Here is a 23570-nt window from a genome sequence, read left to right on the forward strand (position 1 = left end):
AATACACGCAGCTAATAGCAGGTAACAAGATCACAAGTTTTTAAAGGCTAATAACAGGTCAAACCATGAAAAATGTCAGACTTTTTGGCCATATTTTACAAATATACATTCTTCTGTCCTTCTTACCAGAAAACTGGGCCTTTCTGAGCATAATTTGCACAAGAAAAAAAAATTATCTAAAAAAGAAGTACCAAAATAAATCATCGGTGTACACACTGCTAGTATGGCAATTACCCATGACCCGCAAGAGGCCCTCTTTTGGCTCACTGTGCCCCACCGCAGTACTCAGGTCAAAATAAGCGTATACGTCCGACAATCGCCCGAACGCCGAAACTTCCCTGCCTGATCCTGTCAGTAATAAACAGGCTTTCATCTCAAATCCTTTTTAGATCAGGTCTGAGGGATGAAAGGGATTTTATGGTGGACCTAAACTCACGCTGTTCGGACACAATCATTTTTTTGTCGGGACTCTTTTAGACCCTACACGTGCGGAGTAATTTCTTTCTTGAGGAACATGCACTAAACGGTGCACACCCCAGTTCTTGCGCGACCTCCGCGATAGTCCGTTGTAAAAAAGTGACGAAAGGGTTTTGAGGGTCCAAGTTTGAGGTGACATTTCTAATAAATTGCCACGAAGTATCATTAAACTTTAACATGGCTGAAGAGTGTAAGAAATGGTGATTTTGGGGTGAAAATTTCTTTTGGCTCCGAACCTTACTTCCGGGTATCCTTGCGCGCCTAGTGTAATCCGCCCGTTTGACCTAGATTTCGCTCTGCGGCTTCGTAGGGGTGGATTTGCAACCCCTCGCGCCGTGGACTGTTTAGAAAATTACAGTACTAGAATTTTCTTTATAATTTACTCGGGTATAGTCAAGGCGTTGGGTTCTTTCTGCCAGCATCCAGTAAATTTTTTTTGTGGGATTATCCTACGCGAAAATTCGCAATTTTGGGCATTAATTTTGGAGTGAAAATAATGTTTTTTTCCGTTGATTTTACCAAACTTAAAAGAGTTGAAGAAACCAAACTCAGCTTGTCTTGTAGCTGAAGAGATATCCTTTCGTCCCATATACAGTTATTCTCCTTCCGAATTATTCCACGCCAGAGACGGTCGCTAGATTTGAGGGTGTGCAGCTTCGAATAGAGGCCCCAAATAAATTGGGGTGTGCCCCCTAAAACGCTGTTTTCCACGATTGCATAGCCACATTTAGTGAAAATATGATTGCCACAATTCAAAGAACCTTTGGGGAAAATATATATCTATTTGCGGATTTATGGCATTTTTCCACATAATTTTACGTTCGTTCAAGGACCTGTATAATGTCCTTGTTCGATAACCCGGAAGTGTAAGCCACGTAACCTTCGGCGTGACGGCCCGGTGCTCTCTATACATGTTTCCGAGCAGATCGAGGTCCGTCCCGGCAAGAAGCTTTCATCACACGGTGATAGAATGTCCTTGGTCCTGGTGATGTCCCGTACTTTAGCATACACCACTTTACTACTCGCAAAACTTGCGTTCGATTGTATCTAATTTAAAACGTCAGGAACAACTAATATCTCACCACGTCCGCCCGCCAATGATACCAGTGCCTTGTTGAAAACAAATCTTTCATCGACACCGAACACCCCCTCTGTGGAACACCCCTCTGTGACAAAAAAGTGGACCAATCTCATAATACCACAAACACACCAAAGGTCAACCCGGGCGACCATTTTCAGACTCAAACTGAGTCAAAGGGGTGTCCGGGGGCCGCCAATAAAATTCATTTTCACGCCCGAAAAAACATATACAATAAGAACAAAAGAACGTGCACCATCTACAGCCCAATAGCAGAACGTATACCGAGTCCCAATTACAGTACATCCGTCCACCCCAACGCGATATACAACTGCGATCATTTTTCTTTGGTCCTGACGAAAACTACGATAATCATCTTCAAAAAGCCTACACTATACATACACACAACACCCACGAAAGCAATATCACACTGTCGAAGGCATGAGTCCTCCGAACTCTAGTTATTTTTGAAATCTTTCCGTTACATGCATGGTTGTGGAACGTGCATTATACAACTATCCTGGACACAAGCAACACGCTAGGAACTTAGTGAGAGCATGGAGGTAAAAAAGCTCCATGGTGAGATATTGTGTCATATCTCATCATCAACATATCGGTATTGCGTCATTCTACGTAAATTGGAGCAGTTTTCAAGTCAAGAACGCCGTGGGACACTGGCAAGACGAACTGGGACAAGACTACTGTCCAAGCTGAGGTTGATTGGGAAGATTGTGAACGTCAGAGTTTGACTCGTTCTTTAGAAACACGGTAGCCAGGATCCTGGGAGCCAGGCTGCGGGCATAGGCGAGTGATAGTCCGCGTGCAAGAGAGTAATAGACCGGACCAGAGGACCGATGTACACCCCTCCCGACTATCCTCTGTGTCCCGACTCAAGGCCGTGCTGTGGCACAAGATGTGCGGCCCGTGGGTCGCAGCCTCAGCGAGGCTTGTCGCACAGCGCGGAATAAAGAGCTTGGGACGGCTTCTAACGACTGGTGCCCAGACGAGACTAATATCTGCTCCCGTGACTAGCTGCGTCTAAAGGCAAGACACAGAAGGACGAAGGTCGAGACCTACAGTTTGTTTCAGCTGAGCTGAAAGACCGGCCGAAGAACACTGGAAATTTTGGAGGCGCACAAAATACAAACACTTAAAGAAAAGTCACAAAGCCCAAGCACCATGTACAATTAATAAAGAAAACAAAATTATGCAAACAAGAAGGGGGAATAAAGCGCTATAATGCTACTTTACATTACAAAAGGCATATTGTAGGGGGGACGTGTGCGGGTGTGTACGACCCGTACACGGGCTGATAATGAGGAAGATAATTAGGTGAAAATTACCGCTAATTTATGCATATTTCACACACACACTCAGAGGTACGTGTGACGTATCCGGGCGTGTGCGGAGATGTACGGGTGGCGTGTGCAGGCGTGTGCAGGCCTGTACATGGCCCGGACACCTGAGTGGTTCATATCCGGGCCGTGTGCAGGCCTGCACACGCCAAGTGTACGGGTCGCGCACACCTGGAAATGTCCGTATATTTGGAATTTCCGGGCGTGTGTACGGGAGTATACGACCCGGATACGTCGGTTTTCATCTAGTGAATATAAATATCACTTTGCAAACATGCGCCGCCCAACTCGTAAAGCGAAATTACGTAAAAAGTCGGGTAGTTATGTATTCATTGCAGCATGATGTATCGGAAAATAGCACTTCCTTCTGGAGGTTAGTACTCCTTTAAGCACTTAAAGATGTCTTAAACGATGATTAAAATATTTTTAAATTGTAAGTAAAGTTGACGTATTCTTATTGTTTAAGCATTTTTAAGGGTAATATACGTATGTGTAAAGATGACGAAAAGGTGCGGATGGATCCTTTTTTCCGGTTTTTACGTAGCCTTTAAGCACTTCAAGATGTCTTAAATAATGATGAAAATATTTCTAAATTGTAAGTAAAGTTGACGTATTTTCATTCTTTATGCATTTATTACGGCTCATATAAGTGTGTGTAAAATGACGGATAGGTGCGTTTACAGAGGTATTTGTGGCTTTTTGGTGTCCAGTCCTGTCGTGGTTTGGGTGGGCTATCTTCGGGCCTGTAGACTACTAGTACAAATGTATCCCTGCCGTCCTGTTCAAGTTAGGTTCCCTGGATAGAGTTTAGCGGCACGATATCGATGCAAAACATACCGGGGAGCCTGGTTTACTCGGGCGGCGAAGAGGTCCTGCATCCCTAAAGAAAGCCATACCCCGTAGACTGGAAACCAGACTAGTGACCAAGTCGTATGATTAGTCTTTGTTTGTTTGTTTGTTTGTTTTTATTAGATCTCCTTTAGTGTTCAACTGACCACTATTCTTCCTGGAGTCCACATAAAATTCAAAATTATAACAACAGAAATGTACAGAATTCAACACAATATTAACATAAATTGAATAATTTAAAGTAATTAACATAATTAAGTGACATAAGCTGAGTTCGAATCAGAGTGATCACTGACATTAAATAAAGTAACATAATTAAGTAACATAAGGTAAGTTCGAAATCAAATTAATAATAAGTTAATGTAGTCATCTATGAAACAAATTAACAACAAAAATCTCTTGATTAAACAAATTGATAATGCAACTCAAACCAGAGTCTAGCTCGATGATGTAGCCGGCTGAGCTCGAGCGATAAGTCACTGTGTCCGTGCAAAGTTCCTTCAAGATTCTGCACTGTATCCAAGTCTGGAATTCCGAATCCAACGTCGTTAAATAGGCAAAGGTAGAGTTTACTTTGAAAGAGCACTCTTGTCCATTTGGCCACCGCAGGCTTGGAGAAGTAAATCCTTGTTCCATATCTCCACCCCAATCCGTTTTGTAAACTTGTACAGAACGAGAACCATGTGCCATAACCTGTGAGTCCTGATGGAATTGGTCCAAATTATCTTCCATCCCGTACTTGTCTTCAAACAGGCGCCTTGTAAAATGCTAGCCCTGGAGTTTGCGTCTTGCATATCCAGTAGATTTTAAAAAAAACACCGTTGTCTGTCATTGGATAATACCCTGTCACATGACACACCATCAGACAGATATTGGCACCCCCATATGGCGATTATCTTGAATCCCTGTGTTGTTTTTTCACAGCTTGGCACTGAATAAATCTACATTTTGAAAAACACCATGCCTTGTCAGCGCATCTTACCGAAACACACCGCAGATACTGTTTGTTCCATGTTTTTATAAACAACTTTTACATTTACATTTATTTCTTTTTACATTCGACGCCGACAACTGATTCGTCCATCCTGAAACAACGGTCTCGTACTTTCACACCCGAATTGTAATAAATTCCAGGACGGAGTACGTAACATCATAAACATGTTACGGACAGACAGTATTTGCCAGTTTAAATACAGAGACAAAATAGAATAACGCAAAAATTTAAAATTATACAACTTTTAGGAACATATGAACTGAAGGGAAGAGATCACTTCCCGTTTACCTAAAATTCGCATGGATAAAAATTAAACATGTCGTATGCTTGTTGAATAAACGCTTCGTTTCATAGAGGTGTTGGGAATATATAAGCCAGCGTCATTTAAAATACGCGTACAGAAAAATTAACACGTCGTATGTTTTTTTAATAAACGTTACATTTCCTTTTGCTTTTGGGAATATATAAGCCAACTGCCCTTAAAATACGCGTAAGGTAAGATTAAATACGTCGTATGTTTGTTGAATAAACGCTACTTTTCATAGAGCTTTCGAGACTATATAAGCCAACGTCACTTAAAATGCGCGTATGGAAAAACTAAACGCGTCGTATGTTTGTTGAATAAACGCTACATTTCATATAGCTTTCGAGAACATATACTGTTAGTCTACAAATTTCCGCGGTATATTTAGATTCGCGGAATTCGCGGGGACCTTTGTACCGCGAATCTATTTCCCGCGAATATGTTTTGCGTAAGTGTGCTTGGCCCCCTCCCCACATGCATTCACGAGGGCCGATTCACGACGGTAAGCGAAACACTGAAACAACACATGCGATCCACAAATCACTGCAAATCAACTTTGTAAAAAATGTATGTATGTTGAGTACCAAAATTTTTTAAGTTATACTGATATCAAAAATAATATGAGACACCGAATCGCGATACTGCAGCCCTGGCCGTGTCAAACGTGCACCGCCGGACAAAAATCTTTGCGTGCAGAGCGCCGGCCATGCGCGCACGGGCACTAAAAAGAAAATTGCGGGCACATTGGGCAAATCTGCAAATATTTTTATGAAAAATAGAACTGCCGGTATCTGGGAAATGTTAGTTGATGCTCTTTTGCGCCCTGCTATGCGGGCGTTTTTTTTCTTCTTGTTTTGCTGGATAGAAACGCTACCGTGGGCCTACAAAACCGAATGCGACCTTTGCATACTTCCGGGATCAAAATCTTGCCGAAAACGGCATAAATTTGTTTTATATATATAATAGGAATATATAATTTCCCGAAAGATTCTTACGATTATGCATTTCTTCACTAGATTATCGATGTGTAGTCGTGGAAAATAGTGTTTTAGTGCTTATTTCTGAACAAAGAAAATTGTTTACACGCGCGTCAGATTGATAGAGCTTTACCGCCGGCAGTCTCGCGCGGTGCACGAAACCGAAATTTTTGCGCCGCATTTTAGGGGATGAACCGGGACACGAACTTTTATTATTTTTAACATTCACATTACAAGTTCTTCCTGGAATGGCCAAGGAGAAATCGCGAATCTAAAAATACCGCGGATTGTCCATTTTCCCGAAACCGCGAACTTTAGGCCCCGCGAATCTAAAGAGACTTACAGTAAGTAAACGTCACTTAAACAAGTGCTTTTGGAAAAAGCTGCCTTTTTCGCAGCAAATTTTTTATGAAAAGGCTTACAGTTTTTACGAACTGGTGGATGATTGAGGAGTATATGGTGGTGGAACGTACCGTAGTGCATCCTAAGTTATATAAATGTTTCTACTTCTCATTAATATTGTATATAATGATAGAACATGGACTTCTATATTTCAACTCTTTAAAACATTACAAAACTCTAGTATATAACAGTTAATAACCTGTTTTCTCACTTTTAAGAGTCTTATTAACAGAATAATGAGACACAAAAGTACATTTTAACTTAAGTAAATAATTTTATTCAAAATCTCTTCCATGGCTTTGTCCCCAACATGCAAGTTTATAAACCTCGTAACATTCAACCCTAAAATAATACTTGAAGAGAACTTCAAAAGTCATCTTCTACTAATCATATATAATTATAATGAGTGCATTCACTAGGCTATGTTTAGTTCCATAATTTACCAACATGGCTAGCAGACGACATGCCCCCCTCCCACCCTTACGAAGTTGTTTACATCATGTTTATCCACACTCCGATAGAAAACTAATGCATGGAATAAAAGGTGACTACTGTGATTAAATCTCCTCTATTTTTTGTGGAAACCAAATTGAAATAAAGTTTGAGCCGAGATACATGTATTTATGTGAAAAGACGAGATGACGAGGCGTCCCCCTCCCTATGGAATAGTGCTTACGTACGGCCGGCTTTGTTTACATCATGTAAAGCGCCACGCCGATGGAAAACTACACCATGGAATAAAACGTGACTACTGTGGTGCTATCTCCATTTTATAGGCTTCCTCTTTGTGGAAACGAAATTAAAATTGGTCAAGTTTGAACCAAATATGGAAAGCTGAAAATCTAGACTAAGCCAAACTGCCAATGCTCATTGACATAATTTATGCAGTTTATTGAAATCCTTCATTACTGTGATTATAAACATGTTTTTATCAACATTTTTGGCAAATAATAAAATCAAGTTATTGTTTAAGACAAATTAAGTTTGTTTTGTCAGCAGCTTTGTTATGCAACATTATTATAACCATGATTTTGAAATTAGCAACCGCAATAGAAAGTATATAAACTTCCAAGGTATGGATAAATGTTGTGGCATGGTCTTTCTATGTCTGTTCACCCACCCATGGGTGGATGCATCGATGCATCCGTGCATGCGGTGGGTCCTTGTGCTTACCTGGCTGGGATAACATAGTTGTCTCACCAGGTAGAGCGGTGCGTTTTGTGCGCCCCTTTTTAGGGGCTACTATTTTTTGTTTGGTCCGCACTACCATTAAACAGTGCATCGATCCATGCATGCAATGTTTGTTCTGGTCTTATTACCATTTTCGCTAAGGCGAAAATGGTAAAAAAACTAGTAAGGTAAGATTAAACACGTCGTATGTCTGTTGACTAACCACTACCTTTCATATAGCTTTGAGGAATATACATGTATAAGCCAACTTCACTTAAAATGCGCGTATGGAATAATTTAACACGTCGTATGCTTGTAGACTAAACGCTATATTTCATATAGCTTTCGGGAACATATAAGCTAACTTCACTTAAAATACGTGTAAGGTAAGATTAAACACGTGGTATGTTGGATAAACGCTACGTTTCATGGAGTTTTTAGGAGTTTTAAGCCAATGTCACTTAAAATGCACGTATGGAAAAAATAAACGTCGTATGTTTGTTGACTAAACGCTATATTTCATATAGCGTTCGGGAACATATAAGCAAACGTCACTTAGAAAACTAGTAAGGTATGATTAAACACGTCGTTTAATTGGCTAACCGCTACGTTTCATAGAGCTTTGGGGAAAATATAAGCCAACGTCACTTAAAATACGCGTAAGGTATGATTAAACACGTCGTTTAATTGACTAACCGCTACGTTTCATAGAGCTTTGGGGAAAATATAAGCCAGCGTCACTTAAAATACGCATAAGGTAAGATTAAACACGTCGTATGTTTGTGGAATAAACGTGACGTTTCATAGAGCTTTGGGGAATATGTAAGCCAACGTCACTTAAAATGGGCGTATGGAATAATTAAACACGTCGTATGTTTGTTGAATAAACGTTACATTTCATATAGCTTTTGGGAAAATATAATCCAACGTCACTTAAAATGCGCGTATGGAAAGATTAAACACGCCGTATTTTTGTTGAATAAACGCTATATTTCATATAGCTTTTGGGAACGTATAAGGTTCTCCCCCCGTTCGCTTAAAGCGTGCGTAGAGAAAGATTAAACGCGTCGTATATTTGTTGAATAAACGCTACCTTTTATATAACTTCTGGGGACATATAAGCTAAAGGGAGGAGGTACCTCCCCGTTCACTTAGAATACCCGTAGGGAAAGATATAACCCAGCGTATGTTTGCTGAAAAAAACGCTACATCATCTACAGCTTAATTTGGAAACAAATCACTTAAAATGCGCGTTGGGAAAGATTAAACACGTCGTATTGTCGCCGTATTGTTGTTGAATAAACGCTACCTTCCATATTATTTTTGGGAACATATGAGCTAAAGGGGGGAGGTTCTCCCCCCGTTCGCTTAAAGTGAGCGTGGAGAAAGATTAAACGCGTCGTATATTTGTTGAATAAACGCTGACTTTCATACAGTTTGTGAACATATAAGCTAAAGGGAGGAGGCCTCTTTCCGTTCACTTAGAATACCCGTAAGGAAAGATATAACACGTCGTATGTTTGTTGAAAAAAAAACGCTACATATCATCTATAGCTTTTGGAAACATATCACTTAAAATGCGCGTTGGGAAAGATTATACACGTCGTATTGTCGCCGTATTGTTGTTGAATAAACGCTACCTTTCATATAAATTTTGGGAACATGTAAGCTAAAGGGGGAAGGTCTGCCCACCGTTAGCTGAAAGTGTGCACCGAGATCTGCTACAATTTATGTCAGGCGTTGAAAGGAAACTGAGTTCTAGGAACAGGCTCTCGATGATTTAAGGTACCTTTATGCGGCGTCTTTTCGCATTCCGTCTTGCTTTAAAGTGTGCGTAGAAAAGTGTTACTCATGTTTCAAATTTGACTTAAGTTTTGTCACAGAAATACGAAACATTTCCTGTACCTTTCTGGGACATATAAGTTTAACATGTTGGTCGGAACTGAATATTTCAGTAAGTGTAAACCGTGCGTCCAGAAACATACCGTAATACGTTACATTTACGACAGCGAAAATCCTTCGTAAAGATTAGATTTCTTTTTCAGTAGACTTTAATCGATCTTAAAGTCTGCTTAAATATTTCCTTGTCTTTAAAGTTTCAATACGGATGTCGTAAATTTCGCTTAAATATCTGTTTTCGTGCTATATAAGGGCCCCAGCACGGAGGATCTTCTAAACGAATTCCCCGTCCAGGCCTACCCAAAGAAGGCGTCTTGGAAACGTATATACAGCTACGAGAGGAGCGTCAGTGGTAACCTCAATATCACTGCAGAGAGCATCGGGAGTATCTCGGCTGAGGGCAGCAAAACGACCAAGTGTTATATGGAGACCACCTGTACCGATCTGGAGCACAGAAGTGTGGATATAGAAGACCTGAGGAACGCCCTGTCTAAATTGTCGGTCCAGACCCGCGCAGAAGGGATGAGGCACGAGACCAGCTTCCTGGTGGTCACCGACGTGCTGGTCGGGAATGACGTCAGCATCGTGGAGGCAGAATGCACAAAGCAGGGCGGGAAGGTACGTGAGCTGCTCTGTATTGTATTGTATTGTATTCTATTTGACTCTTCTGTGCGAGTCACTTGACTGAAGTTCGGCGTGTTACATCGCCTAAAATGACAGGCATTATTGAAATGACGAAGGTTTTATCATGCTCGAAACTTTAAACTTCATACAGTTGATTTTCTTCTTCAACTGTCTCTAGTTTTGAACAAGAGTTCCACGATCTCATACCTTCGCCAACTGGTGTTAACCCTTGCGGTTGACAAATTATACAATAATTATTTTAATCATTGATTTTGCAAATAAGAGCCCATTTGCATGGATTATATCAGTTGATCATATTCTCCACGTAATGACAGCCTTATCTTGACAAAAAGGCTATTATAGCACTTCCTCATAAATTATGTAAATGAGGTCATGATTTGAATAAATTATGTTTATTGCTGTTCGCCTTCACTTAACTTCCAAATGTGGCAAGTATGAAGTTCCAACTTCAAAGTATGAGGTTACAACTATGAAATTATAAACATTTGCCATTTATTATGCACATTAGGACTTCATTTACATAATCTATATCCTCAGATGTTTTTGTCGTTCTCAATTACATGTCACAAGTGTTTCATAGTCCTATTATTGAACAAAGCAGATTTAAGGTTCCGGGTCGGAGTTTAAATCTGACCAGGGTTCCAGATAGTGCGCAGTAAATCGCCGGATCTGCGAGGTTGTCACGCTAGGTTTGGCTCCCCATAGCTCGGCGATCGTTGTAGATTTTCAAATAGGTTTTGACTTGCTCAAAAAAACCTCGTGATTGTAGTGTTTTTCGGCGTGGTGAAGTTGGACGGCCAGCGAAGCGTCCGCGAGCAAGGGTGATGCGGTTTGTCGCCTGATGACCCAAATAGCTGCGTTCTATGTGGAATTTCAAGACATTCGCTTCACCGGATTTTGCGAAAAACTTATCGCAACAACCTATGTTTTTCCCCGTTTTTCAGAAACAGGAAGTAGTAAGCTATTTCAGTATATAAGCCGTTAGCCTGGGAAAATTCGTTTTTCCTAGCAGGTCCGTTGAAAAAGCTGCAAAAAAGCTATATTTTTCGTATCCAAAATATACGTTTAACTACAGTTTCTACCCAAATTATAGAGTCGACGGACAGTAACCAAAATTGTATCTGAAGCCAGGTGGAAGGTTCTCGGACCGGAGTTTTTTTTCACGATTTTTGAGCCGGCGGACACCCTCAGACCGAAGGGCTACAACTCCACCAAAAAAAGTACGCCGGGAAATCTCATTACATCAGTCAACGGAGGTTTCCACCCGGCTTCAGATACAATTTTGGTTATTGTATCTTCGAAAATTTTTCGAAAATTTTTCAGCAAATGTTGCTGCAGTTCCAGAACAAGCCGCTAGGGGACACAAACTCATGTCACTTCTTCCCTACCCCAAGAGCTATCTACCAACCAAAATTTGTGACCCTAGCATGTCCAGATCGCGAGATATCAAAACCGGAAGTTCTGCTGCAGTACCAACAAAAGCCGCCAGGGGGCCGAAAATCTAATCATTTCTAGGCCACGTCAAGAACTACCCACCTATCAAGTTTCATGACAATGCATATTAAGCTTCTTGAGTTATGTAATTATGCTGTTCACAGACAAACAGACAAACGGACAGACGCTACTGAAAACATAACCTTCTTTGCGAAGGTAATAATCTAAAACACACAAGACGAACACATAGATATCCAATTATAAAAGTACCTATTATGATTTCAGGTAAACTTCACTGCTAAAGTCCGAATAGTAGATATTAATGCTGGAGTTGGCACTACCAAGGGGACGGCTATTTTCCTGGAACGCAGCAACACCAGTACGATTCTTGCCATCAAACTGGCCCGAGTCAACTATGACAAACTAGGCACCATAGAGAGAGACTTTGTAGTGGCCGGAGGGAGTTACAATGGGCACTACACCCTGGGCGTCGGTAACGAGGAGAGGAAGGGTTATTGTGAGTAGGATGATGTTTACGTCCGGGTACGGAAGTATTGTTTTGGGTGGTTCAGTTGTGGGTTTGTGTCTCTGTCCTAATTGCTTCTATTTCATGGTGGGTGGGTGGGGGTGGACTTTGACAGATAATTGATAGGCAGGTCACGCCGGAAGGTGACCCATCACGCGCTGGATGTGTGTAAACGGGTGGTATATGGTAGAACCAGGGAAGTGGTGTAATACCCGATTGAATTACATTATATGACCACCTCCACAATTCCAATACATTCACGAAAACCTCAAACACTTCTTTTAATTTGACAGGGTGATAAAAATCCAAATACTTCCCGGTAGTCTTGTTGATATCTATGTATAAAATGAAATTTATACTAGACAGGGCAAGCCTATATTTTACCAAGGCAAAGACGGACGTTGATCGTCTACCCCCCCCCCCCCCAGACACCGTGACGACACTGGTGAAGCCCATAGGCGTGCAAGACGAAAACTTCGTGATCAAGTTGAACCTTCTCGGCGGAAAGAACAGCACAGAGGTCAAGGTGTCACAGGACGTCTGCGAAACCGGGTATTAAAAATGATATAGCTTCTTTAATAGCACATTCAAACTAGTGTGCAGGTAAGATATTTCAACATATCCCCGTCTGAAAGGACATACATCGTAGGATTCTTCATACAGGACTGAGAGCATAGTGTAATATGTTTCAACGTTTATCAATGATGCAAGGTACACACAGAGATACCTTTTAAATGACTACAACGCAACATCGAGCTTCTTTCTCCTATATAAAGCATCTTTTCCTAATATTTTTATATAGACAGTGCTGGGGAGCTAGATTTCCTGTTTATACGTTTGCTTTTTGTGTTGTTTTAGGCTGCATCAAACCAGAAAAAGCCTCCCCACTGGCTCCAAGCTGCTGCCGTTAAAAGGGATCCAGGTGTCCATGCTGGGGAGCAACTTCATGACCCTCGGCGCAGCTGCGCATGAGGGGCTAGGTGCATAAATGTGAAAATTATGTGATTTTCGTGCAAAATTTCAAGGAAATGTGAAAAAATGTGATGTAATGTGAATCCCATCAGAAATATGTGAAACCCAAAATGTTATTTTTTTTAAAAATGTGAATCGTCAAATCTTATTTTATGTGAAACAATGTGACCGTTTGAAAATGTGAATCGATTATGTGAAATCACACAACCCGAAAGCGTGACCAAAAATGTGAATGCAAAATGTGAGAAAATGTGAAGAAATGTGAAGTGGTTTTCCCCGCAAACTGCAAGGAGTCAAATGTGAAATTATGCTCAAATCACATTTTTTTCACAGAACAAGTCAGAATGTTATTTTATGTGAAAGTGCTTCACATAATTTCACATTTGCCTATGTCCTAGGTAATTGTGTGATTTTATGTGAAAATTTTGTAACAGGTAACAGACTCATTTACGCCCGTTTCTAAGTTTCCGAAATTCCTCCTCAAATAGATGTGAAAATGCAAACAGAGCTTGTGGGGCTTCTCGCACCTTCCCTTTGCGATGTTCGCGTTATTGTGAAGTTCAAACTTCACGTTGAGCTTCACCCAATTTGCATAATGCACGATAGCTTCTGACCTTTGTTTTCTGTCAGAGAACAGTGGTAAAGATGTTAAGACCAAGGGCATGAAAAACTGCTTGACGAAAGAGCTTCAACTAAGATCAAGGAGCTTTAATTCAAATACTGTATATTTGAATCTCTTTGGTATCACCAACGCCACTGAACGTCTAAGGCTTGAACTTCACACCAGAGGCAAACATCGCAAATGCAAAATAAAGACGCAAGAAGCCCCACAAGTCGAACTGGTCGGCTAGTGCTCAGAAGCACTCTGGCCAGATTTAGGCCACGTATAGTATTCTAATTAAAAACGAATTTGTAGTAAATTTGGGTTAAATTTGTCCTCTGAACATGCCCAAACACTGCTGACTTTAATACCCCCCAGGTATGGTTGATACTTGCCAGCGTTTTGCTCGTAGCGTCGTGTGGTGTAGTGGTACATCACTGGACTATGAAACGGGGAGACCCGGGTTCGATTCCGGGTCGTACCGGAACCGTCGTTCCGCGACGTTGTACCCTTGGGAAAGGTGCTTTACACGACTTTCCTCACTTTCCTCACTCAGGTGAAAATGAGTACCTAACTTAGGTTAGGGGCGTCTTATCGTTAAAATGAAGGTCCCGAGTTTGAGGAAAGATACACCTCAAGCACGTTAAAGAACCCATGTGAGCGGAAGTGGAACAAACCATTATGGTCTAGGGGTAGGGAATTTTCCGATCAGCCTCGTAACCCCTGCTTCTCCTATTGGGTCAGTTAGTCCTCACAACTTGTGAGAAATTGGGCTGGTCTCAATCATGATGTTTCTGACTCAGGGGGAAGAGTTGCTGTTACAGTTCTATACCTGTAGCTCTATGCCTAGAAGTGGCCAAAAATGGCCTTGCATTGAGCGACACCGTTAAAAAAATTTCCGAATTCCAGCCAGCTATGCGGTTGACGAATTATACAATTTTAATCATTAGCTTTGGAAATTAGAGCCTATTTGCACGGATTATATCAGTTGATCATATTCTCCACCCAATGACAGCCTTATTTTAACAAGAAAGGCTATTATAGCACTTCCTCATAAATTATGCAAATTATCTACATAAATTATGTATAATAATGTTCACCTTCACTTAACTTCCAAATGTGGTAAGTATGAAATTCCCAGAAGTTACAACTATGAAATTATAATAATCCTCCATTAATTATGCAAATTATGTCTTCATTTGCATAATCTATATCCTCAGATGTTTTCCCGTGCTCGATTACATGTGACAATTGTTTCATACTACTATTATCGAACAAAGCAGATTTATAGCATTTCCTCATTAATTATGAAAATTAGATCGTGATTTGAATAATTGTCATCTGATTATGTCAAGCATCACTTCAGCTACCTACATACCAAAAATCGTGGCAATCCGTCAACCGGTTCTTGAGATATCCTCCTTCGAAACTTTTTCAACAAATGCTCCTGCAGTTCCAGAACAAGCCGCTAGGGAACCCAAACTCATGTCACGTCTTCCCTAGCCCAAGAGCTATCTACCATCCAAAAATTGTGACCCTAGCATATTCAGATCATGAGATATGAAAACTGGACGTTCTGCTGCAGTACCAACAAAAGCCGCCAGGGGGCCCAAAATCTAATAATTTCTAGGTCTTACCAAGACCTACCTACCTACCAAGTTTCATGACAATACATATGAAGCTTCCTGAGTTATGCTGTTCACAGACGGTCGGACAGACAGACAAATGCTACTGAAAACATAACCTTCTTGGCGAAGGTAATAATCAGTTACTTGTAATGCTTTACTAGAACGCCCTATACCATATCATAGTACAAAAAGCTTTTTCAAGGGCCTAAGGTGTTCTTGGTTTTCGGAAACAACACTAAACTGTCACATTTGCGAAAAAAGGCTGTTGAACAGTTTCTTTCGAGAATGGTATTTAGATGATTTTTTCATATCCTACACATACCATCCGTTTTGAGAACGATTTACTAGAATGGTATAAATCTTGAAACATTAACAGATACTAATTATGCAAATGATGACCTTATTTGCATAATTAATTTGAAAATTTTGTGACTCCTTATAGGTGAATGATGGGAATTTTATACCTTGTGACATGTGTTACTTAAAGGTTAACACCGCTATGCATATATTATGTTAATGTAGAGGTCATTTGGATAATTAATGAGGACATGTCATTTACAAAGTCATATTTCATGGAGGTATGAGATCTACGAATTCTTGTTTCACATTAATTTCACATGTCAAAAATGTGATATAATGTCACATTTCTTCACATTTTGGTTTTCGTGAACATCACATGAATTTTACATTTTGCGGAATGTAAGATTTCATCACATTTTCTCACATTTTGTAGTCAAACGCATTTTACATAACTTTCACATAAAGGCACATTTTAAATATATTTTATCCATACCATGGTATGGACTGAAATATAAAAATGTGTTTCAGGTTAACATCGTTTCGCATTTTCACTCACAGTACGATTCACATAAAAATCACATAGACATCGGCGGAAAAAGAATATACAGGCAGTCACATTATTTTACATAATGGGTCGAAAGCCAATGTCACATTTAGATAACATCTTTTCACATTTGAAAATGTGATTTTTCTCGACCTTTTGCTGCAAATGGGAAAAAACGTGACGCAAAATAATTTTTTCACATACAGGTGTCGCACTTCAGAAATGTTATTTTATGTGATTATCTGTCATCTTATGTGATAAAATGCGATACTGTTGAACCTCGAACAATTTCACATTTTGTCACATTTTCTCAGAATTTGCAGCAAATTCACATAATCACATTTATGCACCTAGGTAGCATCCTCGCCTTTGGCCTCATGGCCGCACTGAGTGAAAACCATAAATTGGGAAAGAAACAAGGGGAAACCACGCTATCCCAGGTAGGTCTTGAAACGTCATGAAAAACGTAACTAAACATAAACTAGAGAGGCCGACATTTACTTGGGAGCAAATACAGCATATTTTATGGCCAAGGGCAGATGTAACGGGCTATTCTTTAGATAGAACATGAAACGGTTACAGCACTTTTGGCCCTTTTTTGCTGAAAATAGCCATTAAAGTCCCCCCAAATGAGTGATTTGGAAGTGATGTATGCCAAATATGTGACTGCTATTCTGTAGACACATGTTCAAGGTACCCTTATGTGAAAATGGATGTGTATTCATTTAAGTTTTGAACCCTGACCTCCGGCGGTCGGTTTCTTGGAAACCTGCCCGGAGGCGGGGCGTGCCTGGCACCGGTCAACTCAGCGGGCGTCTTCCTCCAGATGTCCGGAAGCGCCGCCCGTTATCTTTAGCGCTTGACCACTAGCTAACCTCCAGTGTCAGAAACACTCTGCGATCCGCCGCATGCAGCAACGCGGCTAGCTATCCTCTCTGCAGCTCCGATTCTCAGCCATGCCGTCTCCACGCCAGAGCAACAGAAAATGGAAAGGTTGCGGCAAGCTCGCCCGAGACCACCCGTATGGACTGACTGGGAAATATTGCCAGGGTTTTCCACTATCTACCGACTCCGAGGTGGTTCCGCCGCCGAAGCCGACAGAGACAACAGACCCGACGGAGTCGACGGACCCGACAGAGTCGACAGCCCCGAAAGAGTCGACGGAACCGACATCAGGGTCCACCGCACAGACAGAGCAGGAGCTGGAGACAACAGAGCAGGATCTGGAGACGCTTCAGCAGCAGCATGAGGCCTTAACAACAGCGCTGCAGAAAGCCAAACTGGCTAAGGAAATAGGGGAGATGCAGGCGGCCTTGCAGGCGCTTCAGGTATCGACTAAAACACTGCCAGCGGCGCCTCCTCTCTCGGGCCCAACAGCGTCAGTACCCAGCCCTCCAGCCGACGGGACACCACCACCGCCGGGCACAACGGCGCCAGTACCCAGCCCTCCAGCCGACGGGACACCATCACCGCCGGGCACAACGGCGCCAGTACCCAGCCCAGCCGACGGGACCCCACCACCGCCGGGCCCTACAGCACCTGTACCCACGTCCCCAGCGGCCGGGAATACCACACTGCCACCGGCCAACCTCCAAGACTTGCGCCAACATCCCCAGCTTCAAGCGGCGATGAAACCCCCCAAAATGAGTCATTTGGAAGTGGTGTATGCCAAATATGTGACTGCTATTCTGTAGACACATGTTCAAGGTACCCTTATACCGAATTTAATATCATTTGGTTGTAAAACCAGGGCTCAGGATCCAAAAATCCAATTTTTTGGCGAAAAATGCCCCATAAAACCTTCATAAAATTTTTTCAAAGGCATGTATCAAAAAAATGAAAAAAAAAAAGCCCTGGGGGTATTGGCCCACTCTACCTCCATGCCAAATTTCAAGTCATTTGGCTGAATGATGGCGGAGTTGAATCCCTTTGACTGTGTGGCAGGAGGAGGAGAAGGAGAAGGAGAAGAAACATGAGAGAACACAATATATTTCATCCATACCATGGTATGGACTGAAATATAAAAAGAATTCCTTCATAACCATCTGTATATAGCCGGTATAACTGCCCTAGCTTAGGCGTACCACACCAGCTTCGCAGGCACGCGGCGCAGCGACACCGATTGACTTGTTACACCTGACCCTTGCCTTGAACTTCTAACTATAAATTAAACATTGTTTAAAGCTATCTAATTATAATGTCCGACGTCCCTACTGTACTTGGTGACTGCGATATCCACTCTGCGATAGTTCTTGGAAAAAATGGGTTTTTCAACACCTCAATTCTTGCATTGGTTGATAACTCTGGTATTTGAAGGCATGACTATATATTATGCAATGTTATTTATTGTATCCTTTTGTTCATTTTTATCGACTACTTATAACCAAGGTTGTTCGAGTGGAGGTATTCTTCAGGAAGGTACTGGTGACAGACCTGGAGCAGGACCAAACCTACGAATGCCTCTGTAGCGGGGACAAAGCCGTTACCGACGACAAGAGTCTGTGGTTTGACTGTAGGCAGTGGAGAAAGTTTGCTGGAAACTATGAGTGGAGTGAGTAAAACTATGAAATCCCCAAGAGTAACTAAACACGCATTTTGAAAACTATATGACAATCAAGACATTCAGCGATAATACAAAATCGCCCCAAGGTGGTTTGCACGATTTGACAGATTATAACTACGGGTAATTTGTTAAAATTATATGTTCCAGCATTAAGTCTTAAAACTTGTATCATTAATCAGAACCAAGAGCCAGGGCTTCTAATAGTCAAGCTTCTATGATGGGTAAGTATATGTCTTTATACTCGCGAACTAATGATATCTGGATAGTTGCTTACCGTATATGAACATTAAATGATCGTCAATTTATGAGGCACTTTGCTTTTATACTTATATGGATACAGCTAATGCCTATATGGTCCTGTACAGACGGTTTCTTGATTTTGCCTGAATTAAGTCTTAAAACTTGTATCATTAATCAGGACGAAGCAAAGACGAATCTGGAGTGGAAATGATGACGGCGGCAGGTAAATATATGTCTTTCTACTCACGAAGGAATGATATCTGGATCGTTGCGTACCAATTATGAACACTAAATGATCGTCAATTTATGATGCATTTTGCTTTGATACTGAAATAAATACAGCTAATTCCTATATGGTCCTGTACAGACGGTCTCTTGATTTTGCCTGCATAAAGTCTTAAAACTTGAATCATTAGGTCCTGGCATCAATGTGTTGACAATGACAACATAATAGCATCTAGACATTTTCACAGTAAGATATATTGGTATGGTTATTATTGGTGCCATTTATCATGTAGAGCTTTTGTGGAGGATGGTAATTTATCACATGCAACTGCAGAATGGGACACAACATGTGATCTGACCTTTGAGTCCTGTCAAGTGACCCTGCGCGTTGGGGAGGATGAGCGCATCGATACGCTACCGGGGAAGGTGCTGTCACTGTTGGTAAGCCATTACATTATTTTGATATATCATACATTACCTTCGTTATTTGGACGAGAAGTAAACAAATATCGTTGAATATTAGACGTCTTAAGAGGGATCAAGGAGGCTGACTACATCCGGGACACACCATCCATGCAGCACTCAACAGAGACAGGCGGTGTAGACTCTCTGGCACTTTCGACCAATGGCTGATATCGGTAATGTCACGTGATCTAGGTGATTAGCCAATTGACTTCTGAGGAAGATTTCAAAGATTCCGTGACGCTTGTTTTTGCCATGAATCAAAAGTTTAGCTCTGTACTGTTCAAAGCTATCCTAATGCTTAGCTGTGTTGGTACAATGAATTATGAAATAAAGACTAAACTTTATCTCCAACACCGGAATGAACTGCGACTCACGCAAATATTCGGCTGACTCCTTCAACCTTGTTCACGGCTTGGACCCGTCTACTCTTGGAACGTGACGTCCACTAAAGATTCACATGCCTGCCCTTAACAGAGACGGAAGGCGACACAAGTTATCTGGAACGTATTAACTTTATTGACGCAACAAAAGTACAGCAACTTTCGTAAGGTCTAAAACTGCATGTAGACATACAGACAATACATGGCTACAGCGAAATTAACCTACGTTTAAAACAATACATGAGTCAACTAACACTACTTGTTCTAAGGTCTAAACATTCTTTGATATATTTACCTATTTGTACACAGTTAGTGTTATTACCTTCTAGGATGAAATTAAATTTATCTATAGCATGAAATGTAACAAATTCTGTTGAGCAAGCAAAGAGAATGTTGAACAGCTTTATGCGTTATCGTCATAAAGTGTACAATCCAAAATAAAAAGTTGTTCGTCTTCAATATCATAGGGAAAGAATGGCCAAAGCCTCTGGTCACGTTTCTTTTATATCTTCCTAATTCTATATTCAATTTATGGCTACAAATTCTCATCTTTGTAATCGATCTACGAACTTCGAAATTATGTATTTCAGAAAGGTAATTTTCTTGTCCGTATCTCTTTTTTAACATGGAATAGACAGAAAGTTTTGAGTTGTTTTGAATAGAGGTATGTTATTCTTGTATGTATATATCCTGCAAACGACGTCGTAATTGATCTGTTAACATATCAACGTGTTAGAACCGGTCCATACATATCCAAACCGTTATAATTAAGAATGTCGTGTACATGATTTACCCAGTCAGAGTCAGCGGAATGTAAAATATTGTATGCCTCGTGGAGTAGAGGGTCTTCGGGTAAATTTTCTAACCGGTGCCAGTATTTTATAAGTTTTATTTCAGCATCAATCATGACAGGAAATGTTCCCAATTGTCTTTGACGTCCCAAGAGTAGACGGGTCCACATTTCGTGAACAAGACTGATGGAGTCAGCCGCGAAAGTCTTGGGTAAAGTTTTCATTTCATAATATCCTAATGCTATTTTAAAAACCGCCTTTTGACCCGCAGGAGGTGTATCGTGGCGAACAGAAGGTGACAAACCGCCGAGGGCAGTACTTTGGTTCGCCGTGGGGACCCCATGTAACCCTGGTCTTCAAGATACAAGACGTAAATCCTGATGTTACAGGTGACTTTTTGCACAACAAATTTCCAACTTATTCTGGTTGGGTAAGATTTCAGTTTGATCTTCGGCTATCATTACAAAACCATAGAAAAGTTGAACCACCAAAAGTCTGTCGAAAATCCGTATGGTGATGTGTGTTATTTGTTTGTATTAAAGTTAGATTTTGTAACATTACCATATATTCTTACTTTCATTCCAATTGGCAGTATACTAAGTATTGTAATCTTTAACTGCAACGTTTGTCACCAGGGCTTGAGATCCAGGTGACTGTACCGGAGAGTAAGCTGAAGATGACTGTCCAGACATATGACAACGTAGGCGACATCAAGCGTAGGCTGCGCAAGGTGTATGCTCGGATGGTAGGTTACAAACTCACACATTCACATCATACATTATAGATATATAACATTTGCAAAGGAAATTCATAAAGTTTACCTCCACCTGGTCTAACTACAACTGCAATGTTTATTCTTAATCAAAGCCAAATACATTAAGACATATTTTGAGAGCAGGCTCTCCAATTCTGTTCTGCTACATAATGTACCCCAACACCACAGGGTGTTGCTACAGCACAAGTTACCATGGTGACAGATGTCTGGTCCAGGTCATTGACTTTGTTTTGAACGGAAGTAGAAGAAGAAGAAACTAAGCAAAACAAGATGTTTTTCTTCTGCGAAGATACACATAATTACATTGCCATCGTCTCACTGTTTTTAAAAAAAACTAATTTCACGATTTTTTCCAGAACGTGATGCATGACGGGAAGGTGATAACGGACCTGAACCAAACGTACCGTCAGCTGGGAATCCAGCCTACTGCGCATGTGCAGCTGCAGTCTTGGGACCCAGAGAATCCACCTGCTGTACCAAGTCGTGAAGGTCAGTAACGCTCCACAAATGTCTTAAGGTGATCATTCATAACTAGTAAGAACGAAAGTCCTGACTATAATTACTCTTAGATTAGATTAGATAAGATTACTAAAATGCCACATTTGTTTTAAGTCTGAGTAGTAATAGTGACCAACTTTGACCCTGGCCCATGTCTATTTATGTAATCTAAGCTTTATTTTCCTAATTAGGCATTAGATGTCAGCAAAGTTTAACCAAGGTTTGTAGAATTTACACGTACACGAACAATGCACAACCCTCTACATAATGGCATCAACAGTACATAACATTTTTATCTTTCGATGATATCCAATGTTGGCATGGATAAAATGTTGTTTTTTTATCAATTATACTTTCAGAAGCCAAAGAGATCGAGAAAGCAATAGAGGCACTGATACAAGAACTTAAGGTATCGTTATACCGATATTAACTTCTAGGTAATATTTTCTATATTTTTTGTTACATATCAAAGACTAAAACAATCTATTTATGGATAAATCATGGTTTGTAGAGTCAAATTGAATAAACGATTAATTTGTTTCTCGTTTTAGGGAGTTGAACAGGGGAATGAGGATTCGGACACTAAAAATGAAGCGATTACGAAGGAGCAGACAGAAGACCAAGAAAAATGGTAAGTATTACAAAGCTTGAGTAAAAGATGTGAAAATTACGCTGTGAAATTTTAAAAGATTTCCATCGCATTTTGGAAGCAATTTTGTAGACCGTGTTTATTGATTAGCTGTTCCCTTTAGTTTTTAGATAAACTTATATAATTTACATGATCGTCTTCTACTGCCCCAAAAATCAAACCCAATAAAATTAGTACAACGTATGTTGTAGAATGTAGTATAATGTTAGACGTAGTCTCGTGTATCATTTTCTTTTCTTTTTTTCATACATTCATACATACGTTCTTTGTACCTGCAATTAGCCCTTGGGCATGTATTTGCAACAAACATCTCCATGAATATGTCAAACTAATCGCCCAGTGTTTTTGTGTCTCTGCAGGTCGGCCGTTCGCCGTATCCTGTGGCGTCACCTGGAGCTCCAGGACGAATACCCCGACATCCCGCCCGGGGCCCTGAAGATGCTGATCCGGGCGGTAGGGGAGGACACCGTGGCGGTGGAGGTCTTACAGACTATCCTGAAGGCCGTGCTGGAGCGGGGATGAGGGTGCTCAGTAGGGCGGACCAGCGATTTGACCACACTGTTGGGCGTCTCAACCACTATTAAAGTGTCAGAATTATGATACCAGTGCAGAAAAGAACAAGAAACAGTCATGCCTTCAAATATCAGAGTTATTAACCAAGAATTAAGGTGTTTAAAAAATCGTACTATCGTAGAGTGGAACTCGTTTCCATTAAGCACATTTGGGGCATCATAACTAGAAAGCTTTAAACAACTTTTGCAAATAAATGTGCAAAGATTGAGTGTAACAGGTCGTTCGTTGTGATATAGCTAGCTGCCGCTGCACCGTG

The 23570-nt window shown here is 40.9% G+C and overlaps 2 protein-coding genes across 2 annotated transcripts; both read left to right on the top strand.

The window, feature by feature from the left end:
• The first annotated feature begins 16865 nt into the window (after window positions 1-16865).
• Window positions 16866-18714, top strand: LOC109475405 (protein diaphanous homolog 1-like). Its single transcript, XM_019776009.1, has 2 exons — window positions 16866-17696; window positions 18544-18714. Exons 1-2 carry the CDS (start codon window positions 17112-17114, stop codon window positions 18712-18714), a joined length of 756 nt encoding a protein of 251 aa, XP_019631568.1. The 5' UTR covers window positions 16866-17111.
• Window positions 18715-19266: 552 nt separating this feature from the next.
• LOC109475406 lies at window positions 19267-23263 on the top strand. The gene is made up of 7 exons (XM_019776010.1): window positions 19267-19624; window positions 21091-21208; window positions 21455-21564; window positions 21951-22083; window positions 22452-22501; window positions 22644-22723; window positions 23101-23263. Exons 3-7 carry the CDS (start codon window positions 21496-21498, stop codon window positions 23261-23263), a joined length of 495 nt encoding a protein of 164 aa, XP_019631569.1. The 5' UTR covers window positions 19267-19624; window positions 21091-21208; window positions 21455-21495.
• The last annotated feature ends 307 nt before the right edge of the window (window positions 23264-23570 follow it).

The sequence above is a fragment of the Branchiostoma belcheri genome, unplaced genomic scaffold (genome assembly GCF_001625305.1).
Source record: "Branchiostoma belcheri isolate BF01 breed outbred unplaced genomic scaffold, Haploidv18h27 scaffold339, whole genome shotgun sequence".
In the NCBI taxonomy this organism is placed as follows: domain Eukaryota; kingdom Metazoa; phylum Chordata; class Leptocardii; order Amphioxiformes; family Branchiostomatidae; genus Branchiostoma; species Branchiostoma belcheri.